Here is a 25712-nt window from a genome sequence, read left to right on the forward strand (position 1 = left end):
TTCAAAACGATGAATCAACCGAAGAAACTAAGGGAAGAAGATTGGAATTCAAATTGCACGATCGAATGTTAATTCGTTTTTGCCGCCATTCCACAGCCGAAGCTGCAAGGAGGAAGTGAACTTCTCGATCGGTAAAGAGAACATCGTTCCGAGGAGGGGAATAGCAACGCAACAGGTTGCTGATACGCAGCAGGTATACCTTGTAGCAAATGACGTCACGATGAGTCCGAGATAAAGGAAGTATCGAGGAAGATTCGGAGATCTTTAAAAAGAAAGTAACAATTAAAGAGCTGTCGAGAAGACAGTATTCGGTAAACACAGGATAGAGTGATTGGCAACGTATGGCGATTGGTGGGATTTCACGTAGCCGAAGTCAAAGCCGATCGTGGTTTAGCCAAAGGTAGTTTTTCCACCTCTTTCAGTTGCTTCCACCTGGCACACCCGATTCGAACCGAAGCTCTCCGAGTGGACGAGTTAACGTGCCGGTCACCGCTGTGGCCTATTCTCTCAAACAATTACTGTTGCTTTTCGTGTCCCAGTTTATAGTGCGGTACGTGATCTTTACTTTTTTCATGTTCATCGGTTTTTTCAAACGCTAAGCTTCGACGAGCTTCTCTAGTCACGTCGGACATGAAAAGCGCGCTTCACGTCGTATTCGAAGTGCAGTGCAGTGCCTCTTAATGGAGTGTGCCGACATCGTGTAGTCAATTTCGTCGTGTTTCTCGTTACTCGCATAAGGTACGTTCGAATTTATTCGTTTACTGAGAAACATCTTTTGCACGAAATCAACGTCCATTTTCCGCAAGTAGATAATATTCAATTTGGAATGACAAAATTGTTCTGGTAGATATTTCACAGATCGGAAACGAAACTCTTAAGTTACTGCCGAGTCGCGTCCGTTTTTACCTTTAGATCAGACGATTACGATAGATATTATATGTATATACATAATTTTATTACCGCGTTATTACAGCCTTTGAAACGGACGTTGATATCTACCGAGTTCTCAAATATCAAATCAACTACCATCGCCATTTATTTTTCAAACTTCACGCGAATATCAAGTATTCGTCTTTGTAAATGAATTTTTTACGTAAAGGTCAGTGTTAAAGGGATCAAAAGAAAAATAGAATACCAACGATTCCGCGTAATTACGGTCTATACGTGTAAGTGTACAGAACGAGTGTTAAATTACGACATGTAATAAGTAAATGAGATAAGACTTGGATTCAGATAAAAAAAAAGTAATATTTCACGTCTTGAATCTTGAGATGTTTACCAAAAGATCGCGTACCCTACACTTACATCTGATTAATCCGGACCGAATCATTTTCTCCACTATCGGCAGAGTTTCAAACTCGCGTGTACTCTTTCGCGGGAAAGAACGTAAATTTGTGTTGAATCGGTGTAAAGAAACGCATAAAGGAAAACGTTGTTCGTTTTCGGAGATCGTGTGGACGTTCGTTTTATTGCATGAAATCAGAAGACAATCGCAGAATACAAAAAGAATTAGAATAGAACGAAGATGCACACGTGGAAAACGATCGTGACGTAAGAAATAAATCTTTGAACGAGTGCGATTACAGGGAGTAAAAAAACTATGGAAGTAGGATTTTAGTGGTGTCGTTAGGAAATGCGAATCAAAGTTATTTGTTCTGTAACGTGTTGGAATAGAAAGCATTAGTTTCGCTGGTTTTTAATCGAATCGCAGCGGTTCGTAACGTACCACGTAGAAACGCGTGTCGTTCGATCGCCCATTAAAGTCTCCCGTAGGCGGTGCATACATCCTCCGTTCTGTTCTCCTGATATTTTCAAAGTCAACGACTACGACGTCTTTCCACGTGTGTCGTCTCTCAAGTTCAAGGGTATATATCGCTTTCCGGATCTTTTTCCCTACTTATCAGGTCGCGGTGTATTTTGTCGCATTCTTAATTTAACACGGCGTTACACGAAATATTTGGACTTTCCTCGATTTCTAAAACGAGTCGGACGTCGATGATTCGTCGTAATGAGAGAAGAGAGGAAAAGAAAGAAATACGAAAAAGTAAAGAATACCGAACGGTTCGTCGACCCGAGAGTTATTCGTGCGAGCATAATAGAAGCAAATTCATCCGTGTCGTCTTTTGACGAACGAAATCGATGCTAGTGACGCGTAAATTGCAATTTCTTTGCATTCGATCGAGCTTTCTTCGAGTTTATAACTTATAAGGTTCAACTCTCTTCGGTTTAATCTGACGCTCGATACGGCTTCATAAGAGTCTAACGCGATTCCATTCGAGTCGACTCGTTCTTGATTAATTTTCTTTGGTAAGTCGTATCGTTGTGAACAAGAGCTGCAAATCGACGGAGTTACTCGGTAAGAGAAGGGAGATCGATCTCATGGTAAGAATCCTCGATGGATGTTCTCGAAAGGTGTACGGCTGAGTGGTAGCAGCAGAAACTGCCTAACCCACTTTTGCGAACAGGTTTATGCTTGTGCTGCTTCCACTGTAACGGTGATCAGCCGGACATCATCATCGCACGCTGGAACGATTTTTCTCCGTATAGATTCGCATAAGGGACTTCGATTTGATTATCAGCACGTAGAGTCAGTCCGGCGCAGTAGCCATTCTTTTCGTTCGTTCGTCCAATTCAGTTCTCGGAATTTCATACTTTTTTTTGCTGATGTTTGCTCGCCCGTCTTATTATCAATGATGTTATCTATCCGCTAATATCTATGCGAGATGCTTCCCTTTTCGTTTCGCTGCACGACTGCACCAGCACAGCAAAAAAGAAAAGAAAAGAAAGAAAAATTGAAGGAAAAAATGAGCACATAAAAGAAGAGAGAACGAGAGAAAGAAGAAAGTTTTGTTTTCTTTCAGGCGGAGTGCCGACAACGACGATTTGAGAGATGGTCATCGTCACGCGGGTAAGTATCATCGTAATAGGTTTTCATTTCGCGCATCTTCTTCTTTGTCCTGGATGATTAGTAGTAAATCAGTGTGTCAAACACGCAACACCGAAGAATGCGAAAAACCTACGATGATCCAGCGTTCGCACGTAATGTTACCGCTTTCTTCATCGCGTTCTTCGAAGACGGTCAGTAGGAATCTGTGACAAGTGAAAATGACGGAGATCGACCACCATCTTCAGATTCTTTTCTCGCATGAAAAATCATGCGCGGCGCGAACACGTCCAAGTAACTCTCGAAGCAAATCTGTGTGCTACTCGTTGGTTTGATTGCCGGCAGATCAACGGAGAGCCTTAGGAACCGGAGATACAAAATTTAGCCGTTCGTTTAGCGATATTCAACGATCGCGAATAAAAAGCGGATCTATGGTTCCTTGTAATTCGCGAAAAGGTTCGCTCGAGCGCGATACGTAGGTATATCTGGAAAAGAGGAATACGTGCTTGAAACGAGATCGCTTTCCGCGTCTTTCCGTCACGTTCGTTGCCGTGGATAATCTCTTGTTCGCAAAGAACAGAGGCCGCGTTCGGATCTGATCGGTTGGAGAAAAAAGTCGATGTCGCTGCACCGTCGACGATGCCCAGTCGATACAACCGCAACGTGGGATGAGACGAATAGTCGGTTAATTAGGCATAGTTAACGGTCCTTCGTCACTTGGCGTATGCCCTGAACAGCGGCTTAGCATTTCACGCGAGCAAACCAGCCGTCGTATAACGGGACGCGAATCGTTTTGCCGGACACGCGTTTGTACCCTCGATCGTAATTCCATTCCTTCCCTGTGGCGGACGCGCACGCGTCCATATACTATCACGTTATACAGGCTCATCTTCTACCACGGCAAGCGACCCGCGAACGAACGAACCTTTTTCGAATTTCCCGTGTCATTCGATCCTAACCTCGAAGGAGAATCCATGTTCGGATACCGTCAGAGAGATACGCGACTGCGAATTGTTCACGCGAGAGTACGAGACGGAAAGAACGCAAGTCAGGCTTTTTCATAGACTCAGCCGGCCGAAAGTAAAACCGACTGGCAAAGCCAAATTGAACGGAGACTGGCTTCGTGGTAACGAGCGGACGAGCTCTTCCGATGTGGTTCCGGTGAGGTGAACAATCGGAACGTATACGAATATCAGGCACAGTCTGTGCGTTCGTATAGTCGTATCCGTAAAGCGTAGGCTAACTTAGAGGTTCTCAAATTACCTTTCGGTTGGAACGAACACGGTTTTCGTTTCCATCGTTCGAACGACGTCGATCGATCGGATTGCTTCTAAGAGAAAATATACCGATTCCGACTTTTCGCTCTGGCAGATACCTCGCAAGAAATGAATGTTCTCGCGATATTAGAGGAAGCCGCGATTTGAGAATAACTGCGCGACGATCGTACAAACGCACCAAAACGGATGCATGGATGCGCGCGGAGGGTAGCCACGAACCAACGATGTAAACGATTATACGCGAAACCGTGGAAGCGCCGCGCGAGCCTTGTAAAAATTTGGTGCACGTGCGCAACCACCGTCCATCTCGATTATCGATATTTATGCGATCGTTGGCGACGGTTTATGCGTAGGAGCGCGAACCAAAAGAAAGGACCGAAAAAAGCTTTTTCGGCCGACGACACGCTCGATGAATTCGCCTGCACGGAATCAACGTCGCGTGACTCGCGAAAACTTCGTCGTTCGCTGAAGCGCCGAAGCGTTCAAGACGAAAGCTCGAAGTGCGATCGATCGCATCGTATCGAACTATGCGTAAAATTGCGTCGCTGGAAGCCGGAACGATACGCGTTTACTCGCCTAATTATATTATCGGAATCTTATTATATGCGAGCCAGCGGAAGAAGGGAGCGAGGAAAAATCTATCGAGTTCTAAAGAAACGAGAAATTGCACATAGTACGTGCGTACGCTACTCGATCGAATCGATTCGTTGGCTGAGCATAGTGGCTGTGGTGTACGGATTATGGTGGCTACTTTCGAGTGTCCATCAAAAAAGGAGACGCACGATTTTCATCTGTAGCAGCCGCTTCTTTTACATTATACTTGCTATATATACGATTGTACACGGCTATATTCGTAGAATTCGCGGCGACAGATGCGTCGCGCGTGACGTTTTCGAAACTCGATCCCTCGCGATCGCGAACATGAGCGCGGATTAATTGTATAAAGCGAGAAGAAAGAAAACAAGAAAAAGGAAAAGAAGAAGACGCGCGTCTATCGACGTTTGAATGTTAAGACGCGAGCAATTTTATCGGTTGTTGTTAGAACGTGTGCTCGTAAGCGTCGATATTCCCGCGGCATGTCCGAAACAAAAGAAGGAAATTACCGGTGAACGAAATTACGTTGCAGGGAGATTACATATGGATCGAACCAATCTCAGGAAGAGAATTTGACGTTGCGATCGGAGCACGAGTAATTTCCGCGGAAGGCAGACGCATTCAAGTGAAAGACGACGATAACAAGGTAATCGTTACCTACTTTCCGCATTCACCAAATTTCTCGACTCGACTCGACGTGGCGTCGAAAAATTGTTGCTCGTTTCTCTTGCCTATCGGCAAATTATAAGTACGATATCGATGTTGAGAAAGTGTTTGAACTCGTCTCGCCAATGAAATCATTCGGGAATTTCCAGGAACAATGGCTGACTCCGGAAAGGCGAATAAAGGCGATGCATGCCACTTCTGTGCAAGGTGTAGAAGACATGATCAGCTTAGGAGACCTCCATGAAGCTGGTATTCTAAGGAATTTGTTAATTCGTTACAACGAGAATCTCATATATGTACGTAAACGAGTTTTAGTAGGCGATAGTCTCTCGAAGGTCTATCGCTTTTACGTAAACCTGGTTTTACGGCCTAAAGCGGCCGTAATTTCATTTAAGTTATCGTTTTTGCGCAGACCTATACGGGTTCCATTCTAGTCGCCGTGAATCCGTATCAAATATTACCGATTTATACCGCTGAACAAATCAAACTGTACAAGGATCGTAAAATCGGAGAGCTGCCGCCACACATATTTGCCATCGGAGACAATAGTTACGCGCATATGAATCGATACGGTCAAGATCAGTGCATAGTGATCAGGTATCAAGCATCGCTTTATTTCTTCTTCCGTGAAATATTTCGAACGGCTCTCTTCTCTTCTTCTATATTTTTCTATTTAGACATGATTTGTCAAATGCACGAATGTTTGTGTCTTAGCGGGGAAAGCGGAGCCGGCAAAACGGAAAGTACAAAACTAATTTTACAATATTTGGCAGCGATTAGTGGCAAGCATTCTTGGATCGAACAGCAAATTTTGGAAGCAAATCCCATCTTGGAAGGTAAACGGCTCTCTCGATCGTCGCGTCGCGATAGACAAAGACACAGACGTTATTCACCTTATCTATGGTTTCGCGTTCATAGCGTTCGGCAATGCCAAGACGGTACGAAACGACAATTCGTCTCGCTTTGGAAAATACATCGACATTCATTTCAACGAGCAAGGGGTGATAGAAGGAGCAAAAATCGAGCAATATCTTTTGGAGAAATCGCGAATAGTCTCGCAAAGCCTGGACGAGAGAAATTATCATGTATTCTATTGTATGCTGGCTGGTCTTTCGAAAGAAGAGAAATTGAAACTGGAACTGGAAGATGCCTCTTCGTACAAGTATCTAACGGGGGTAATGTTTCGATTTCGTTCAAACGTTATAATATCGAATGTCTAGAATCGAAGGATTTTCTTCTCAGGGTGGTAGTATCACGTGCGAGGGGCGGGACGATGCCGCGGAGTTTGCCGACATTAGATCAGCCATGAAAGTTTTGCTGTTTTCCGACATGGAAATATGGGAGATACTTAAGCTGTTGGCTGCCCTATTGCACATGGGAAACGTCAAATACAGAGCCACCGTCGTAGGTAAGCAGCGTAATTCGTGTAACGTTAAAGCGTTTCGCTTGTCTTCATAATTTAAATACGTACGATCTACTTTTTAGATAATTTGGACGCTACTGAAATTCCGGAACAGACAAATGTGCAGAGGGTAGCGCACTTACTGGGCGTACCCGTTCAATCTTTGATAGACGCTCTAACTCGAAAAACGATATTCGCTCACGGTGAGACTGTTGTAAGTAAGGAATAATTCGCGTTACGTTCCTATACAGACGGGACGATAAATACGAAGTGTCACACTGCGACAATTACAGTAGAAAATACCTTCCTCTTGTTGAGCCGAATTGTAACGTGTGCACGCAGGTGTCTACGTTGTCCAGGGACCAATCGGTGGATATCAGAGACGCGTTCGTCAAGGGAATATACGGACGATTGTTCGTACATATCGTGAAAAAGATAAACGAAGCGATCTATAGGCCCAAGAACATGTCCAGAAGCGCCATAGGTGTATTGGATATATTCGGCTTTGAAAATTTCAGTCATAATAGCTTCGAGCAGTTTTGCATCAACTATGCCAATGAAAATCTGCAACAATTCTTCGTGCAACATATCTTTAAGCTGGAACAAGAAGAATACAATCACGAAGGTATCAACTGGCAGCATATCGAGTTCGTCGACAATCAGGATGCGCTCGATTTGATAGCTATCAAGCAGTTGAACATCATGGCCTTGATAGACGAAGAATCAAAGTTTCCGAAGGGTACGGACCAGACCATGTTAGCTAAGATACACAAAACGCATGGCAGTCATCGGAATTATTTAAAACCAAAATCAGACATCAATACGTCGTTCGGCCTTAATCACTTCGCCGGTGTCGTGTTCTACGATACCAGAAGCTTCCTCGAGAAGAACAGGGACACGTTTAGCGCCGATTTATTGCAGCTGATTCACATATCGTCGAATAAATTTTTGCAGGCCTGTTTCGCCGAGGACATCGGTATGGGATCAGAGACTAGGAAACGAGCACCTACTCTGTCCACTCAGTTCAAGAAATCCTTGGACTCTCTGATGAAAACATTGTGCAGTTGCCAACCTTTCTTCATCAGATGTATCAAACCAAACGAGTACAAGAAACCGATGATGTTCGACAGAGGACTTTGTTGTCGACAATTGAGATACTCCGGCATGATGGAAACGATTCGAATTCGTAGAGCTGGCTATCCGATCAGACATTCCTTCCCGGAGTTCGTGGAGAGATATCGGTTTCTCATTCCGGGTATACCTCCGGCGCATAAGGTCGACTGCCACGCGGTTACATCCAAAATCTGTCACATAGTATTGGGAAGATCTGATTATCAACTCGGGCATACAAAAGTGTTTCTCAAAGACGCTCACGACTTGTTCTTGGAGCAGGAACGCGATCGCGTTTTAACGCGAAAGATTCTAATCCTACAACGCAATATACGTGGCTGGGTTTACAGAAGAAGATTCCTTCGCATGAGAGCAGCCGCGACTGTCGTGGAAAAGTACTGGAGGGGCTACGCGCAACGGCAACGATACAAACGTATGCGTATCGGTTACATGCGACTTCAAGCGCTGATCAGATCGCGAGTGTTATCGCACAGATTCAGGCATCTCAGGGGACACATAGTCGCTCTTCAAGCCCGAGCCAGAGGCTACCTGGTACGGAAAATGTACCAAAAGAAATTGTGGGCGATCGTGAAGATACAAGCTCACGTTCGAAGATTGATCGCGCAAAGACGCTACAAAAAGATCAAATATGAGTATCGGTTGCACGTCGAAGCGTTGAGGCTTCGGAAGAAAGAAGAGCGGGAGTTGAAGGACCAAGGGAATAAACGGGCGAAAGAAATTGCCGAGCAGAACTATAGAGAACGAATGCAAGAACTGGAAAGAAAAGAGATAGAGATGGAACTGGAAGACCGGCGCAGAATGGAGATTAAGAAGAATCTAATAAACGATGCAGCCAAAAAACAAGACGAACCGGTCGACGATAGTAAATTGGTCGAGGCGATGTTTGATTTTCTACCGGATTCGAGCAGTGAGGCTCCAACGCCTGCTAGGGAAACCTCTGTGTTCAATGATCTACCTGCGCCAAAGGCAGACCAACAGGAGATCATTAGCCCCGTTCAAACAGCATCGGAGGACGAGGAAGATTTATCGGAATTCAAGTTTCAAAAATTCGCGGCAACTTACTTTCAAGGGAATATTACGCATCAGTATTCGAGGAAGCCTCTGAAACACCCGTTGCTGCCTTTGCACACGCAAGGAGATCAGCTGGCTGCCCAAGCACTGTGGATCACGATACTTCGTTTCACCGGAGACTTACCCGAGCCTAGATTTCACACGATGGACAGAGATACGACCTCGGTCATGTCGAAAGTCACAGCGACTCTTGGCCGTAATTTTATACGAAGCAAAGAGTTCCAAGAGGCGCAAATGATGGGCGTCGATCCGGAAACGTTTCTCAGACAAAAACCACGATCGATAAGACATAAGTTGGTCTCGTTAACGCTGAAACGAAAAAACAAATTGGGCGAGGATGTCAGGCGGAAACTACAAGAGGACGAATACACAGCGGATAGTTATCAATCCTGGCTGGAAGCGAGACCTACCTCGAACCTCGAGAAACTTCATTTCATTATCGGCCATGGAATATTGCGCGCGGAATTAAGAGACGAAATATACTGTCAAATATGCAAACAACTGACCAACAACCCATCCAAGTCGTCGCACGCTCGCGGTTGGATCTTACTATCGCTCTGCGTCGGATGTTTCGCTCCATCCGAAAAATTCGTCAATTACTTGCGAGCATTCATCAGGGAGGGACCACCCGGATATGCGCCGTACTGCGAGGATCGGCTCAAGAGAACGTTCAACAACGGTACGCGAAACCAACCGCCAAGCTGGTTGGAGCTTCAAGCAACCAAATCCAAAAAACCAATTATGTTGCCGATCACGTTTATGGACGGTAACACTAAAACGCTGCTCGCTGATTCCGCCACCACCGCCAGAGAATTGTGTAACCAGCTCTCCGATAAGATATCGTTGCGCGACCAGTTCGGATTTTCTCTTTATATCGCGTTGTTTGATAAAGTCTCGTCGCTCGGCAGCGGCGGTGACCACGTGATGGATGCCATCTCGCAGTGCGAGCAATACGCCAAGGAACAAGGTGCTCAAGAACGGAATGCTCCGTGGAGATTGTTCTTCAGAAAGGAGATATTCGCGCCTTGGCACGAACCGACCGAAGATCAAGTCGCTACCAATTTAATTTATCAACAGGTGGTTAGGGGAGTAAAATTCGGCGAATATCGTTGCGATAAAGAAGAAGATTTAGCGATGATCGCCGCCCAACAATATTACATCGAATATCACACCGACATGAACGTCGACAGACTTTACACCCTTTTGCCTAATTACATACCGGACTATTGCCTGACCGGTATCGACAAAGCGATCGACAGATGGGGACATCTGGTTCTACAGGCGTATAAAAAGGTGACCGTACTTACATTATGATAATTGATTCAAACATATTTCAACTCTCACATTTCCTTTCACCGTATACGTTTCTTCTATCGACGACAACGAAACGATTTTTCTTCTTGCAGAGTTATTATTTAAAGGAAAAGGTACCTGCTTTGCGGGTTAAAGAGGATATCGTCGGTTATGCAAAGTTCAAGTGGCCATTACTCTTTTCTCGCTTCTACGAAGCGTACAGAAATTCCGGGCCGAATCTGCCGAAGAACGACGTTATCATAGCCGTGAATTGGACCGGAGTGTACGTCGTAGACGATCAAGAACAAGTACTTCTCGAATTGTCGTTTCCCGAAATCACCACCGTGTCTAGTCAGAAGTACGTACCCTTTACAATCGTCTCTTTCCCACTCTTATTTTATCTCTCGATTCTACCGTAATTTTCAGAACGAATAAAATGTTCACGCAAACGTTCAACTTGTCAACGGTGCGAGGAGAGGAATTCACTTTTCAAAGCCCTAACGCCGAAGACATTCGCGATTTGGTGGTATACTTTTTAGAAGGTTTGAAGAAACGTAGCAAATATGTTATCGCTTTGCAAGATTACAAAGCACCAGGCGAAGGTTCGTCGTTCTTGACCTTTCAAAAGGGGGATCTTATTATTCTGGAGGACGAGAGTACCGGTGAAACTGTCCTTAATTCGGGATGGTGCATCGGCACTTGCGAAAGAACCGGAGAAAAAGGCGATTTTCCAGCCGAGACAGTATACGTTTTGCCCTCGCTAACGAAACCACCAAACGATATTTTAGTAAGGCTAACGCGTGTCTTTTCCGCACGACCTCTTTGTTTTTCTCTTTATCTATTCTTTCTTTTATATAAATTCAACGAATCTCGTTAATCGATCCCTCTTTCAGTCTCTATTCAGCATCGAAGGAACGGAAAATGGCCGCAAATTATATCCACAGCAAGTAAACGGAGTAGAATCCCGTGACAAACCTCATACCCTTTTAGAATACGCTATTGATCACTTTCGGTAAATGACGCTTGTCCGTAAACACGTAACGAATCTTTCACGTTATGAATTATAATAGAGAGATGTTTCACGCTCGTTACAGAACACCGCCAAAGAGGACTATGTCAAAGGCGTTGACCCTAACAACAGCGCGACGCGGACACACCGATGAATTGTGGCATCATTCCAGAGATCCTATTAAACAACCTCTCTTAAAGAAATTGATATCGAAAGAAGAATTAGCCGAGGAAGCGTGTTTCGCTTTTAACGCGATTTTGAAATACATGGGTGATTTGCCAACGAAAAGACCGCGTATCGGCAACGAGTATACGGATCTTATTTTTGACGGACCATTGAAAAACGAAATTCTTCGAGACGAAATTTATTGTCAAATCATGAAACAACTAACCGATAATCGAAATAGACTGAGCGAAGAACGTGGTTGGGAATTGATGTGGCTTGCCACCGGTCTCTTCACTTGCAGCCAAAGTCTTTTAAAAGTAAAATATCGCGTCTGCATGATATATTCGTGGATGTGTTCGTTCAATTTACATGTATTTCTGTTCTTTGCCAGGAATTGACTTTGTTTTTACGCACGAGACGGCATCCCATATCTCAGGATTCTTTGCAAAGGCTACAAAAAACCTTACGTAACGGTCAACGAAAGTATCCTCCACACCAAGTGGAAGTAGAAGCTATACAGCACAAAACGACACAAATATTTCACAAAGTTTACTTTCCTGATGACACGGACGAAGTGCGTATGCTTTAAGTGACTATTTTATCTCAATTTTATCCATTTCAAGAACAATTATCGAACTTGCGGCGATCATTCTCCAATTTATTTCTATACATAGGCGTTTGAAGTGGATTCGTCAACGAGAGCTAAAGATTTTTGTCAAAATATAGCGCAAAGACTGAACTTACGCTCTGCAGAAGGATTCAGTCTGTTTGTGAAGATTGCCGATAAAGTCATCTCGGTTCCAGAAGGGGATTTCTTCTTCGACTTTGTACGACATTTGACGGATTGGATAAGAAAAGCTCGACCCTCTCGCGATGGTACATATTCGTTATAATTTTTTGCTAATTATAAATACAACACAAAGAAACGTAATAAGATTTTCATATATTTTGCTCAGGTGTATCACCTCAATTTACGTATCAAGTATTTTTCATGAAGAAATTGTGGACCAACACTGTTCCCGGTAAAGATAGGAACGCAGACCTCATTTTCCACTTTCACCAGGAGCTTCCTAAATTATTAAGAGGTAAAAGTTGCGTTCCAACACTTTTAAAGCATTTTGTCGTATCGTAAATTATTACCCGGCTTGATCATTTTACACAATTATAATCTTTACGTATGTATCTCTCCTTATAGGTTACCATAAATGTACCAAGGAAGAAGCATCCAGATTAGCAGCACTAGTGTACAGAGTTCGTTTTGGTGAAAGCAAGCAGGAACTTCAAGCTATTCCGTAAGTGGAATACACGTTATAATCTGTTGTAGCACGTAGTTACGTACAAGCTTATATTTAGAAGAACAACGTAGTAACGTAAGATTTTCCCTAGGCAAATGTTAAGAGAACTTATACCTGGAGATTTAGTAAAGGTACAAAGTTCTAACGATTGGAAGAGATCAACAATAGCAGCGTACAATCAGGATGCTGGTAAGATATTGTTTCAATCGTGTTTGAGCGCACAGTCAATACTTATTTACTTTTTCTCTATATGTTGCATGCAATTGCAAAGCAAATAGATAAATACATTTCTCCGTAGGTATGAGTCCAGAAGATGCCAAAATAACGTTTTTGAAAATAGTTTATCGATGGCCAACCTTTGGTTCAGCCTTTTTCGAAGTCAAACAAAGCACAGAACCAAATTATCCAGAATTATTGTTAATCGCTATAAATAAGCATGGTGTAAGTCTTATACATCCACAAACGAAAGTAAGTGAACACATATTTGTCTTATCTATAATTGTTTAGAAGTTATACCTAAAAATGTTACCTGTGAACATTTGTATTCGTAGGATATACTAGTAACGCATCCATTTACAAGAATCTCAAATTGGTCGTCGGGTAATACCTATTTTCATATGACGATTGGAAATTTAGTCAGAGGTTCGAAATTATTGTGCGAAACTTCACTCGGATACAAAATGGATGATCTATTAACTTCATATATTTCATTAATGCTCACAAATATGAATAAACAACGCACGATACGGATAAAGTAAAAGCGATCCTACTCGACTCGTGTCGCTTTGTGGTCGCTATTCGTAAAATTAAGTATACGCGAAATGAGAGAGTCAGTAAAGTGAAATATAAAAAAAGAAGAAATACCAGGTAATTTAACGATTGTGATTAAAAACGATCGACACGGATCCGGTCTATGTTGTTTATAGAAGATTTATTTAAATAGCAATCCTTTTCGATATAACAATGATTTCTGTAACTATAGACATTCGCGAAGAATACAATTTTTTACACAAAGAATATTGATAAGCACAATAGCAAACTTCATACAATAACAAATGTTTCATACATGTGTTCTCTTTATACATTTTTTATTATATATATATCCAATATATATATATTACACATACATATGTACGTGTATATGTATATATATATATACTCTATATTCTTATATCCATTGTCGTTCAATTGTTGTAACGACTGAGAACGTAAAGGGAATCATAGTGCACGTGTACACAAGTAATTAGTTTAAAAGATTGTATATGATTTATTTACAAATAAGATTCTCATATAGTTTTGTAAAATATTGTTTTAATTCGTAAGTGAGAGAAAGAAAGTGTGCGTGTGTATGTGAGAGAGAAATACAATGAAAGAACTTCAGGTTCAAACGTAGTTTGACAAATTGGGATATGATCCAAAAGAGTTCCACGTCTGCGAAAAGTTATTGAAAAATTGGCAACTTAACTTAATGTAACGCTTGAACGTAACTTAAAATAGTTTTCCAATGTAATGAATTGTAATGATTACTCAATGATTATCCGTCCACTGATACGTATAAGGATGTAATTATTATTAACTCGCAATTTATTACTGTGAATAAAGATAATCGTATTCTTCAGGTACTTGGTGCAAATTTTAATCGTGGGTAAATTCCCATGGTATACATGTATACCGACATTCCTCTTTTACAATGGATCTCTTCAGGAAGACAATTCTCAAAGCGATTTTATCTCGCTTCCTGCTGCAGATAATTATATTCGATGGTATCTAGAAAAGAGCCTGTATCGCTTCGACCAAGTCGAGGAGTCAAAAAACAAATTGCTTCTAGCTAATAATTTTTAGTTTTCATATCAACAAATTTCGTTGCTTTGCCCGAAACATATTACTGCGTTCCGCATACAATAATATTATATTGGTATTTCGAACAATTTCGATGAAATGTAAAACGACTGGCCCATTCCTTCGAAATGCAATTACTCCTTTAAAGTACACCTCAGCTTCGTACCGCGACAGTTATGTACGTACAGTTGTCTCTATTATCGAACCTTGGGATTTGGAAATAACGTGTAGGTCATGAAGTAAAGACTTTATTATATAAATCTGACCAATTTATTGTAAAACATAGAGAGACATAAAAACGTATATATTTAGATTTTTCTTTTGTGTCATCCATTTAAAATGCACCGTTACATATCGTATTTTCACGCGAATAAGCATATTGTCTTCTCTGTGGATGATATCAAGAATTTCGTTAGAAAAATCGAGATATCGATAATCAGTGAGATTAATAGGAAGCGTGCACAATATTTTACGTCTACGTTAAAAAAGCAATCAAAGGTTTCATTGACGAAATAATATAACAATTATGAAAATAAATAATCGTCGGTAAAATAAAATAGCGATAGTTGGTTAGCGCACGAAATCAATCGAAATAGCAAATTGCAATTTCGGCAAGATACTAGTGATTTTCTCCAATCGGATTAAATCTAGAATAATTTCTAAGTCGCACATAAAGTTTCACAAGATTAACGTGTAGTCCGTCTGAAATATTACATACATTATGTATCACGAGAAAAATACGATTATAATGTTCAATTTTGCATTAATGCATATACTATGTAAAATAGTAAATTAAATACGTTTGAAATATTCATGATATGAAAGAAAGAAACTGAATGGATGGAAATTTTCGATTGGTTTGTAAAAGATGAATTAGTTGTTCGAATATTTCCATCGTATATGTAGTTTGTATCTTGGCCGATATTCGCAAGTCATTTGTATTTCTCGATAAATAAAAATGAATGCCTTCAAAAATTATTTGATGCTACATTTTTATAAATGTAAAAAGTATCAGCAAGAGCATTCTGAAAACTACGTTTTTACATACAATGTGTATTGCGATAATTGTAGTAGAAATTCGGTCAATTTTAAACCAAATATAGATTCCTTCGGTAACAAGATCTGATCTTTCGAAGAACGAATCTGCAGTAATCGATGAGAAATGTACAACCACTTCCAGTGATCGATATGCAATTGTACGGTCTAAGCCGTTAAGTCTCGATGGCTAATCTAATACAACGGAGAGATTTAATAGCGTGTTTTGTTTCGTCGTTTAACGAGCGAACAAATTTTCGAATTTGTTCTCCCCTCCCCATCATATTCCTTTTACCAAGTAATAGCTAAATATATTCACATTCGTAAAAAGCTCTTAATTCTAAGGTCGCTATAAATTCTAATCCCTGTGTGTAATTCTGTATCAACACTTAAAGCTAGGTACCTACGTATTTATGAACATAGGGAAACGATTCTCGGTACCGCACACTGTACATATTCAACGTAGCGTCGTAACGCAATAAAACGCAACGTAATGCGACACAACGCAACGCAACGCAATGCAACGAAATGGTTGCTACGTGCTGCTTTTTATATTGTCTAAACTTGTTGCCGCACTGTCGACTCGGAGCAATAGGTCTTTCGCTGCGTAGGTAGTCACTGAGTTAACATCGTCGCCGACTGGCTCGTTGTTATCGATAGAAACAACTGGAATATCGTTCGAAGAATGAACGGAAACAACAGCGTTCGTCTCACTGACTCGTAAACTTTGGTGATGCGCACTGTAATTGTCTAGGAAACATCAGAGACCCGATTGAGGGGGTTGATGGGTGTTCCAAGGTACGTCCGCGATCGCCGGTGGCATATTCGGTTGATTGTGCATGCCGCGTGGTGCTCTCATAATTTCGTCTGCTGGTGGACAGTGAGGCCGAGGACCAGGTTCTGGAGTATAGGTAAACGTCAAACCGGTCGCGTAAATGATACCATCGTTGCGAACCAACGAGACAGGCACCTGAGTCGGTTGCCGCACCCATAACCATTCGCCCCTAAATTGTGATATATCTGGTACCACGCAAAGCATGCTTTCCTGACATCTATACATAGTTTCCGCTTCCACGTCACCGAACCATACCTGAAGATTAGGCGTAAAATTATCTCCTGTCAATTCGAGCATTGCCACGTCCCCGCCACCATTCAAGTGCAAACTATGGACCAATGGTACCGGTGTTACCGGCGATCTAACCGGGCCCATGCCTTCGAAGAATTGATACTCTGCCTTATCGGTGCTGATTATCGTCCAACAGGCACCGTCGTTTATCATCTCTTTATTTGCCTCCTTCGGACAAGGAGTAGCTTGAAATTGGATAATACGTTCTTGAGACAAACAGAGGTACATATGGTCCGTGTCTTTCATATAGAAAGCGCATTTATGCAGTTGCGAAACTGGATCGTCCGCCTCTAGACTGGCCATTTGTTTGTCCACTTTCCGAATTACTAAACGTGGAAGAGCCATTCCTGTTACCGAACATACCAATTTCACTGTACTGCCGTAATGTACGTAGCCGTCTCGAACCTGAAACTCTTCCGATTCGCTCTCATTATCGTCCAACAGGTGTATGGTGAACGCACCCCACTGCGTCGAACTGGCATGAAAATTTCCGTTTTCCACATGAAGATAACGCGTGCTAACCGTTTGAGATCGTAACCGATTAAATAGCGCAACTTTTGTTCCGCTCGCTATACACAAATCGGCGTTTTTCAACGATTGTTTCTTCTTCGACGGCTTCGAGATCACTTTGATTCTTTTACTATGAAACACACCGATGTCGTGTCCGCTACCGTAAAACATTTTCACCGAGAGCATAAAGTGCTTCCTCTTATCCGAATCCGAAATATAAAGTGTCTTTGCCGCGCAATACTGTTTACCATTGTTCAAATCCAGTTGTTGCATGTCTTGATCGGAATTCCCGATTCCGATAAATGCGCAAAGTTGAGCGGACTGCTCAGTCTCTCCTTCACGAAGCATCTGTTCCTGCCGCATTCTCCATCCATCACCGAACAAATAGATACACGGTGGAGGACAGAAGAATCTTTTTTCGTTGCCGTACGACTTTTGCGCAACCTTTGCATGAAGAATTACAATAACCATGTCGCTTCTATCGCGCAAATAACGTTCCATTGCTTCGCGTGTCAACCTTTGATCTTGATGATCCGGTCTATAGACACCGGATCCAAATCGGGGGTAAACCGACATGACCGAAGTCGGTGAAGGAGGAGATTGCATTCCATGTGCCATCGTCGGCAAACCAAACTGGTGTGGCATATTTAATCTTCGCTTCGATTCGCTCGACTATACAACAGAGTTGTTAGGTTGCTTGCAGACTATCCTTGTCATCTATGCATGTCATAATTGCCACTGCCTCTTTACCTGAAATACATTTCATCATGGCCAATTATAACCAATATTGTTTTTCACACTCGATATCGTTCTTATTTTTTCAAATATTCTCTTGTCAAGTAGATATTAGAAAGACACAAATATATCATTAAATCAAATTGAAATAAATATACATAAATGGGATCATACTTTGTTATTGCAGATATCCAAATCTATACATATTACCCTAATTGTAAAAAACAGTTGTCTTTTTAACTATATATCTTTGAATAGACATAGATGCATAGGATTCTATTCGTGTAAGACTAGAGTGTGGGAAAGATTTTTGTTTTTCTCGATGCAAGATATAATTAACGTAAGGTATCTTTCTTTAAACGAGCTCCTAAGAATTGCTAGTCTTAGTACAGGAAAGAGGAAATGTACATATATACTGTGGGAACCAAGCTGAGCTCATTTTTCCTGCATGAATTAAATCACCCTTGTTCGTCGTGTCTATACAATCATATCCATGTACTTGTAAGTATAAAGATGTTCTCTGATTAATTTTACATATGCTAAGGTAACTTCTCTAAGTTTTCAAATACAGTATTGGTTACAAAGTACAATATTGCTCATCCATGTTACATATTACTATGCGTTTTACAAAGAACCAACAAAATAATATTCTAGGAAAAGCAAAAAGCTTGTACTTCCTAATAAAATTTGTGATACCAATTATCTGGCATAAGCTATATATACTCACAACTCTTAATTAAATGCATCACGAATAGAATTACAAATACATTCTTCTGTGTGAAATCAACGAACTAAACTTTATGTATTGCGGTACATTGTAATAACAGAACTTATATTAGTACATAAATAACAACCTGATCTAAACTTTATGCGTGTTGTAACGTTTATAAATATAAAATTATATATAACGTTATAAGAAGAAAAAGATATTCTTGCTAAAAGATACTTTTTGAATATGAAGAATTTACATTCCATAATAATAGAAATTGAACATTGTAGATTGTTTTAATTTCATAGATAGATTGATAAATGTTGAAAGTAACAAGCTTATACAATTGTTTTAATAAAGAATTATTAAACTACTAAAAATATCTTCTATTTACCTTCTTGATGCAAAGATTACACCGAACAAAAACAGGTTACGTTTTGGGGGCTCACCTCATTTTTCGTAATATGTTCAATGGAAACATAAATCCCAGTGCATTTTTTAAAATGATCGGTTATTCACAAATGTCACACTGTTCCTTGATTCTTCAACATTCGCAAATCCTTTTGCGTCCTCGTCACCTATTCTCCCTAATCCATTCAAAAAACACCTGTTCACTTTCCGAATTTTCCGAACAGTCTTACCAACCCTTAGAAATGATTTAGCCGCGCGCGCGCCACTTTAAATCCAAAATACAAACATACTGTTTCGAAACACTGTTTGAATACGTTCTATGGTTTCCTTCTTATATTTAGGTTTTCTGCAATATTGTCACTTTCAGGCTAATAGCGACTGATAAACACACATTTCGACAAATCTACTAAAAAATATACAACCTACCCGGACGGTCTTCGCCGAGTAACTAAGTTCGAAACGACAACGTAGAGTTATTACTACCCGCGTAAGTGGCTCTAACAGGTACGTATTTGTAGAGGGATCCATGAGCCTCTCGATATAAAACCGATCAGTGCCATTCGTGTAAATATTTCAATCATTTCCTTCTTCTTTTATCGTCTATTACTGAATATAAAAAGAAAATTTTTAAGATGGAAATTTTCAAAGAAGTATCGAATAACGAAAGAAAAAGATACAATTAGATATACCCTTCTATTACAATTTACCGAAATATTTTATAAAATTATACGTTATATCTTCGAATAGGAAGTATCATATAATTTTTAAGTTGTGTAAGAAATATTGATAACGGTCACACACGTTAATACTTATAAAATCGGAATGAAAGCGTAAGAATTTTTAGGGGTTTGAATAGTTACGTTACTGAGCTGCTGATTCTATTGTTTTACTGTTGTACAATGGCCTGGTCGACCCAAGCGCCTCCAGTTTCCCCTCTTGTTCCCCACCTGACGTGAGCTGCTCCCCTCTACTCCATAGATACCGTGGAATTGCTGCCGCAAAAGGATGTTGGGGTTACCCTGGGGGGCGTGGGAAAAACCTGCTGTGGGAAAGAGTGGGTGGCCTCTACCTCACTTCACTTCTCTCATGATGACGATACGATATATACATCATGTCTGCAAGTGTGTATATACCCATGGACTAGACGAGTTACACACTACTGTATTTCACATATTACATTACGAGTACTTGTATTCGAATCACACGAACGGCCAATAGCCTGGTACTGCGTAATATAGGACGAGTGCGCGTGGATAGACAAATTAACGTTCTATATAAGCTCACCTTTTATTCCATCGAAAGTCGAGTTCTTGGACGGCTAAAAAATTTACATGAATTTTAGACCGGCGAACGTTATTGATGAAAACGTATGTTACACAAGATTAGTTTTTGCGTATTAGAAACATGGTTTACTTATTTTTTGTGTATACATAAACATTTTTCGAAAATTTTGCCATTTTTCTCAATGAAAAATTTTATTTTGTTATTAAACTCACATATTTCAAAACTATAATATGTTTATATTAATACAATATTTTCTATTTTATGCATAAAACTTGTATGAGCAAATTTCACAATTTTAATATATGAACAAATAATTCGGCAAGATTACATCTCTTATCTTTAAAGCATGAATGTAAGGAGTTGGTAAATACATAATAATACGATGAAAATAAAATACCATTAATGATATTCAGAAAATCTGGTGAATTACCAATTTTCTCACGATAATAATATGATTAAAATATACAATTCTGACAATCTCTGCTTATTTTTTTTAAACATATTACACCATACGATCTAAATGCGCGTCTAATGTGTAAGTATATATAAGCACATTGTTTTTGTAATCAGCTGACACCAGTGCGGTGTCTGTAAGAATAAGTTTTGCGCGTCAAGATACTAATATCATATCAAAAACATATAATTTAATGTTTTAACATTAATATAAATACACGTATGTACGTGTGTATGTAAAATATACGCGCGTAAATTTATTTTTTACAAATAATAAATATTTTTTATCCTCCTATATTTTCATAACGTATTTAGAGTTTAGGTTATAAATTGTTAAAAATATATTTGGTCCTTATGCTTTTATTATATCTTTCAATATACATACAATTTTGCATGGTAAATTATAAAATATACTATGATGCATTGTAGTAAATGGTATCTATTAAAGTCATTAAAAGTATTACTTTTTAGAGACTTATTAAGTTGTGATAATGGGTGTTTATGGTCTTTGGCGTCTACTTGATGCAACAGGAAAACAAGTACCCCTGGAAACATTAGAAGGAAAGATCTTAGCTATTGGTACATCCTAAAAATTTGTATTTGTACATTTATTATGTTAATAATTGCACATAAATTTATTTGCAAATCAATTATTTTGTGATTTTATATAAACAAAGTTTTGTGATTTTTTAGATATATCAATCTGGATACATCAAGTGCTACAAGGGTACCAGGACCGCTTTGGTAATCCTAAACCTAATGCACATCTTATTGGTTTATTTCATAGAATATGCAAACTATTGTATTATAAAATTAAACCAGTTTTCGTTTTTGATGGAGGTGTGCCAATGCTTAAGAAGAACACAATTGTAAATATATTTTTTATTACACTTTCATTTTTTAAAGTATAAACTTTAAGAATGTGTACTTTATAACTAAAGTATCAACTATAGATCTTTATATAATATAATTTAGCTGGTTTCGTTTAACTTTCTAATTGTCTAAACTATTATACATCCTAATATTAGGTACGTTGCATGCATGTTTAATGAAATTGTACTTTTATCTTGATTATAATATTGTCTGTACATAATTAGTTTGCTGTGGGAACCAGGTAGTGAGAAAAGAGGTTCTTATTCTTTTGTGTTCACAGGCTTTACGCAGGAAACAGAAATCTATGGCCAAGAATAAAGCCCAACAGATGAGGACAGAATTAATAAATAATTTGATAAAGCACTCTACAATAAAGATGGTTCTTAATACAGAGAAACAAATTACTACGAATGGCTCTTCTGAAGTAGTTATAAATTTGCAAAATAAGCAAACTGTGAATGATATGTACAAATTGCCAAATATGCCAAGCACTAGTAAAGCAGAATCAAGTCATAGCGATGATTGTAATTCTGATTCATCTGATGAACCAAGTCCAAGAAAGCAAACAAAATGGATTGGCAATATTCATAGTGTGGATGTAACTAGCGCCGAATTTAAAACTTTACCAGCTGATGTGCGTTATGAAATTCTAACAGATCTGAAAGAAACAAGAAAACAAAGTTCATGGGGCCGTTTGCATGAAATGCCTGAAGTACATGCTCATTTTGAGGATTATATGTATAAGCATTTAATTTTGTCGTTTATCTGAAATATGTTTTTATTTAGGAATCAAATGAATTTTCTGGTTTCCAAATGAAACGTTTATTGAAACGTCGATTAGTACAACAAAGTTTAGAATCTGCAGAAAAAGAAATGGGTGGAAAAACGCTTACGTTGGACGAGCTAGATAAATTATTAAAAGAACAGGGAATACCGACGAACGTTCAAAATTATACTTATCGTATCGCTGCGGACGATACAACTAGATTAATATATATTAGTGGTACGTAATAGCCTTCTACTATACAAGCTGAAACTGATCATTTCTTAATTCTTTATGCTTTATATTGTAGATAAAAATGCTTATTTAAAGGACAACGATGATGTTAATTCAGATAGCGAGAGCATACAGCACGAAAATAGAATGGATGAAGCCACTGCTGGACCCAGTAAAGATACAAAAATCTGTGATGATATAAATGAATATGAACTTGATGATGATTGTGACAGTGACACTGATATAACAGATATGAATAATTTTAAATTTAGGCGGGAAACAGATAGCGATATAGAATCGGAAGTAGAATCCAATGAGTCGCGAGTATTACCAAAAAAATATTTCAAACAAAACATTACTAATCCTGCATTAACATATATGTTAGAATATAGTGGATTAACGGAAAAACAGATTCTTACCCTTCTTGAGCAAAATAACAAAGAAACTTACAAAGATGTCGAAAATATGTCAAGAATATCACAACAAATCGATTCATTTAAAACAATACAGCCTTGTGAAAGTAAAAATAATTCATTAAATACGAAGCATTCTACAATATCTGAGGATGGCAAAGAAGATACGAAACATAATTATACAAATACTATAAAATCAATCGATGTATCGAAGCCGGAATTAGCTGAATCAAACACTGAAACAAACATTAATATCTCTCCTACTAGAATGACAAACATTTCAGATAAAGCGCAAGTTGAATCAAAAAATGTAGTAACAGTTAATTCAACAGACTCATTGTCAGACTCGGACGATTTCATAGAAATAGAAGATATACCGATACCAGATATAGGTACCACTACTAATAAATATGTTCCACAAGGTATCCAAATAACATTTAGATCTGATGAAAAAGTAGTGGATGATATGTTTGCCGACGTATTTGAAACACACAATAGCGAGTTCAATACAGATATACATCCTACACAATCGGCGGAAATATCTCATTATGATCAAGAAATACCAAGAAACGAACGCACCTTCAAAGAAACAGTAGATTCAAAAAAATATCAAATTAAAGATAAACAGCTGCTTAATGTAAAAGAAATTGATAATCTTAATGTGCAGACCACTATCGATATCGATCCGAATACTTTAAACACGAATGTACCATTAGAAGAAAATCAAATGAAAGATAGCATCGAAAATTTAACCAATTCTGTAAAGGATAATGTAGAAGCTGCAAATATCAAAGACAATACAAATGCTAACATGCTGATTGATTATACAAAAAGAATAAGCCCTATACCTATGAACGAAGAGGAATTACTATCGTTACAAGTACGTACATACATCAGATTAGATATACACATACGGGTAATGGATACACGGAAATATTCTTGGAATATTTAGCATATTTTAGTATAATTGCAGACACAATTAGAGGACAAACAAACAGAACTAATGGCAAATATTGGTAAATTAGAAAGACAAGGTATCGATATTTCTGACCAAATACGAATCGAAGCACAGGTATCACGATGTAAATTTAGTAAATTCTTAGCACTGTTATTTAACATAACATCAATGAAATTATTTATTTGTAGGAACTATTACGATTATTCGGAATACCATATGTTATAGCACCTATGGAAGCAGAGGCGCAATGCGCATACTTGGAACAAATTCATCTCATCGATGGTACGATTACAGATGATTCAGATATTTGGTTATTTGGTGGACAATGCGTTTACAAAAATTTTTTTGATAACAATAAAAAGGTTCTTGAATTTCGATCCTGTGATATACAACACTATTTCAGTAAGCCTATTGTACTTTCAATATAAAAAGAAACGCATCCGTGTACAAATTATAAAATATTTATCTCTTTCTTAGAATTAACGCGAAACGAAATGATACGGCTTGCTCTCTTGGTTGGTAGCGATTATACAACAGGTTTAACTGGTATTGGACCTGTTACTGCGTTAGAAATATTAGCAGCATTCCCTTCAGAAGGCGACGATTTATTGCAAGGTTTAACAAACTTTTCTTCTTGGATCAAAAATGGTAAAACCGCTGGTCCTGGGAAAGCGAATTTACGAACCAAATTACAGAATTTACAAATTCAAAAAGGTACAAGTATATGATATCTTTTATCGTTACACACAGTTCATATGATACATTGTTGTTTTATGTACAGGTTTCCCGAGTCAAGCTGTTGTGCAAGCGTATCTTTCGCCTAAAGTGGATGAATCAAAAGAGACTTTCACGTGGGGTAAACCTAATATTATACTTCTAGCCGATTACGTAAAACAAAAATTTGGTTGGGATAAAAATAAGTATAATAAAATTATCGAACCGGTATTGAAAAGATTACAAGAAAAACAAAGCCAACAGAAAATAAATGCGTATTTTAAGTTACAAACTATTCCGAAATCAATAGAAATGAATTTAAGTAAACGAGTTCAGAAGGCTGTGCAAAAATTAAGCAATGAAAATAAGGAAGATTCCATAAGTGTAGAAAGCATGCAACAATCAATAAAGAGAAAGAAATCTTTGGTTGAAAACCGAAAAAAGAGAGGAGAGTTGAAAAATGAACGAGCTTCAGTTGATAATACTAAACCTAAAGTTTTTACTGTTTCTGCTTGTAACGAGAAAAATGTTGATGAATATATACCACAAAGAGAAAGTGATAAAGCAAATGCCTTAAAAAAAAAATTACACGCGATAGAAGTAATTCGGAAGTCGAAACAAGGATTATACAAGACGAAAAAGATAAGACGTTGTGTAAGAAAAGTAAAGAAAGAAGCTGAACTTTCAGAAAGTGATAGTGATAGTTCGTAGTATTATTTAATGTAAATTAATGTAACTAATGTAAATTAATGAACGAAACATGTACATTTTTTAAAATAAATTATTATTTTATACGGTGCCTGTTACGTTCTTTAAAAATATGTAAAAATTAGCGTCATTAAATGTACGCGTGTGATTTTCAAGTATT

General features: G+C 38.9%; 3 protein-coding genes across 9 annotated transcripts; 2 read left to right on the forward strand and 1 right to left on the reverse strand.

Annotated features, from left to right (window-relative positions):
• Positions 1-85: 85 nt before the first annotated feature.
• On the forward strand, positions 86-14409 carry LOC122567720 (myosin-VIIa). Of its 3 annotated transcripts, none has more exons than XM_043726609.1 (21): positions 86-738; positions 2862-2908; positions 5288-5401; positions 5571-5717; positions 5834-6018; positions 6136-6257; positions 6340-6596; positions 6664-6829; positions 6907-7037; positions 7166-10318; positions 10432-10676; positions 10745-11105; positions 11212-11330; positions 11413-11809; positions 11884-12066; positions 12167-12368; positions 12449-12577; positions 12688-12784; positions 12879-12976; positions 13086-13255; positions 13339-14409. In XM_043726609.1, exons 2-21 carry the CDS (start codon positions 2891-2893, stop codon positions 13543-13545), a joined length of 6501 nt encoding a protein of 2166 aa, XP_043582544.1. In that variant the 5' UTR covers positions 86-738; positions 2862-2890; the 3' UTR covers positions 13546-14409. The 3 variants fall into 3 exon arrangements, with proteins under 3 accessions (XP_043582544.1, XP_043582545.1, XP_043582546.1); XM_043726610.1 differs by having other exon boundaries at positions 86-400; XM_043726611.1 differs by lacking the exons at positions 86-738; positions 2862-2908; positions 5288-5401; ... (3 more) ...; positions 6340-6596; positions 6664-6829 and having other exon boundaries at positions 6908-7026.
• A 464-nt stretch (positions 14410-14873) lies between these two features.
• On the reverse strand, positions 14874-20533 carry LOC122567731 (suppressor of hairless protein). 2 transcript variants are annotated; one of them, XM_043726654.1, is made up of 3 exons: positions 20437-20533; positions 20013-20267; positions 14874-18047 (listed from the first exon to the last, which is right to left on the reverse strand). In XM_043726654.1, exon 3 carries the CDS (start codon positions 17940-17942, stop codon positions 16422-16424), a length of 1521 nt encoding a protein of 506 aa, XP_043582589.1. In that variant the 5' UTR covers positions 17943-18047; positions 20013-20267; positions 20437-20533; the 3' UTR covers positions 14874-16421. The 2 variants fall into 2 exon arrangements, with proteins under 2 accessions (XP_043582589.1, XP_043582588.1); XM_043726653.1 differs by lacking the exons at positions 20013-20267; positions 20437-20533 and adding an exon at positions 19191-19973.
• On the forward strand, positions 20329-25643 carry LOC122567726 (DNA excision repair protein ERCC-5). Of its 4 annotated transcripts, none has more exons than XM_043726640.1 (10): positions 20329-20519; positions 21361-21468; positions 21583-21758; positions 22043-22474; positions 22549-22765; positions 22836-24052; positions 24146-24244; positions 24319-24532; positions 24608-24844; positions 24912-25643. In XM_043726640.1, exons 2-10 carry the CDS (start codon positions 21381-21383, stop codon positions 25553-25555), a joined length of 3324 nt encoding a protein of 1107 aa, XP_043582575.1. In that variant the 5' UTR covers positions 20329-20519; positions 21361-21380; the 3' UTR covers positions 25556-25643. The 4 variants fall into 4 exon arrangements, with proteins under 4 accessions (XP_043582575.1, XP_043582576.1, XP_043582574.1 ...); XM_043726641.1 differs by lacking the exon at positions 20329-20519 and adding an exon at positions 20829-20971; XM_043726639.1 differs by lacking the exon at positions 20329-20519 and adding an exon at positions 21002-21285.
• Positions 25644-25712: the final 69 nt, after the last annotated feature.

Source organism: Bombus pyrosoma, linkage group LG5, assembly GCF_014825855.1.
Source record: "Bombus pyrosoma isolate SC7728 linkage group LG5, ASM1482585v1, whole genome shotgun sequence".
Lineage (NCBI taxonomy): Eukaryota > Metazoa > Arthropoda > Insecta > Hymenoptera > Apidae > Bombus > Bombus pyrosoma.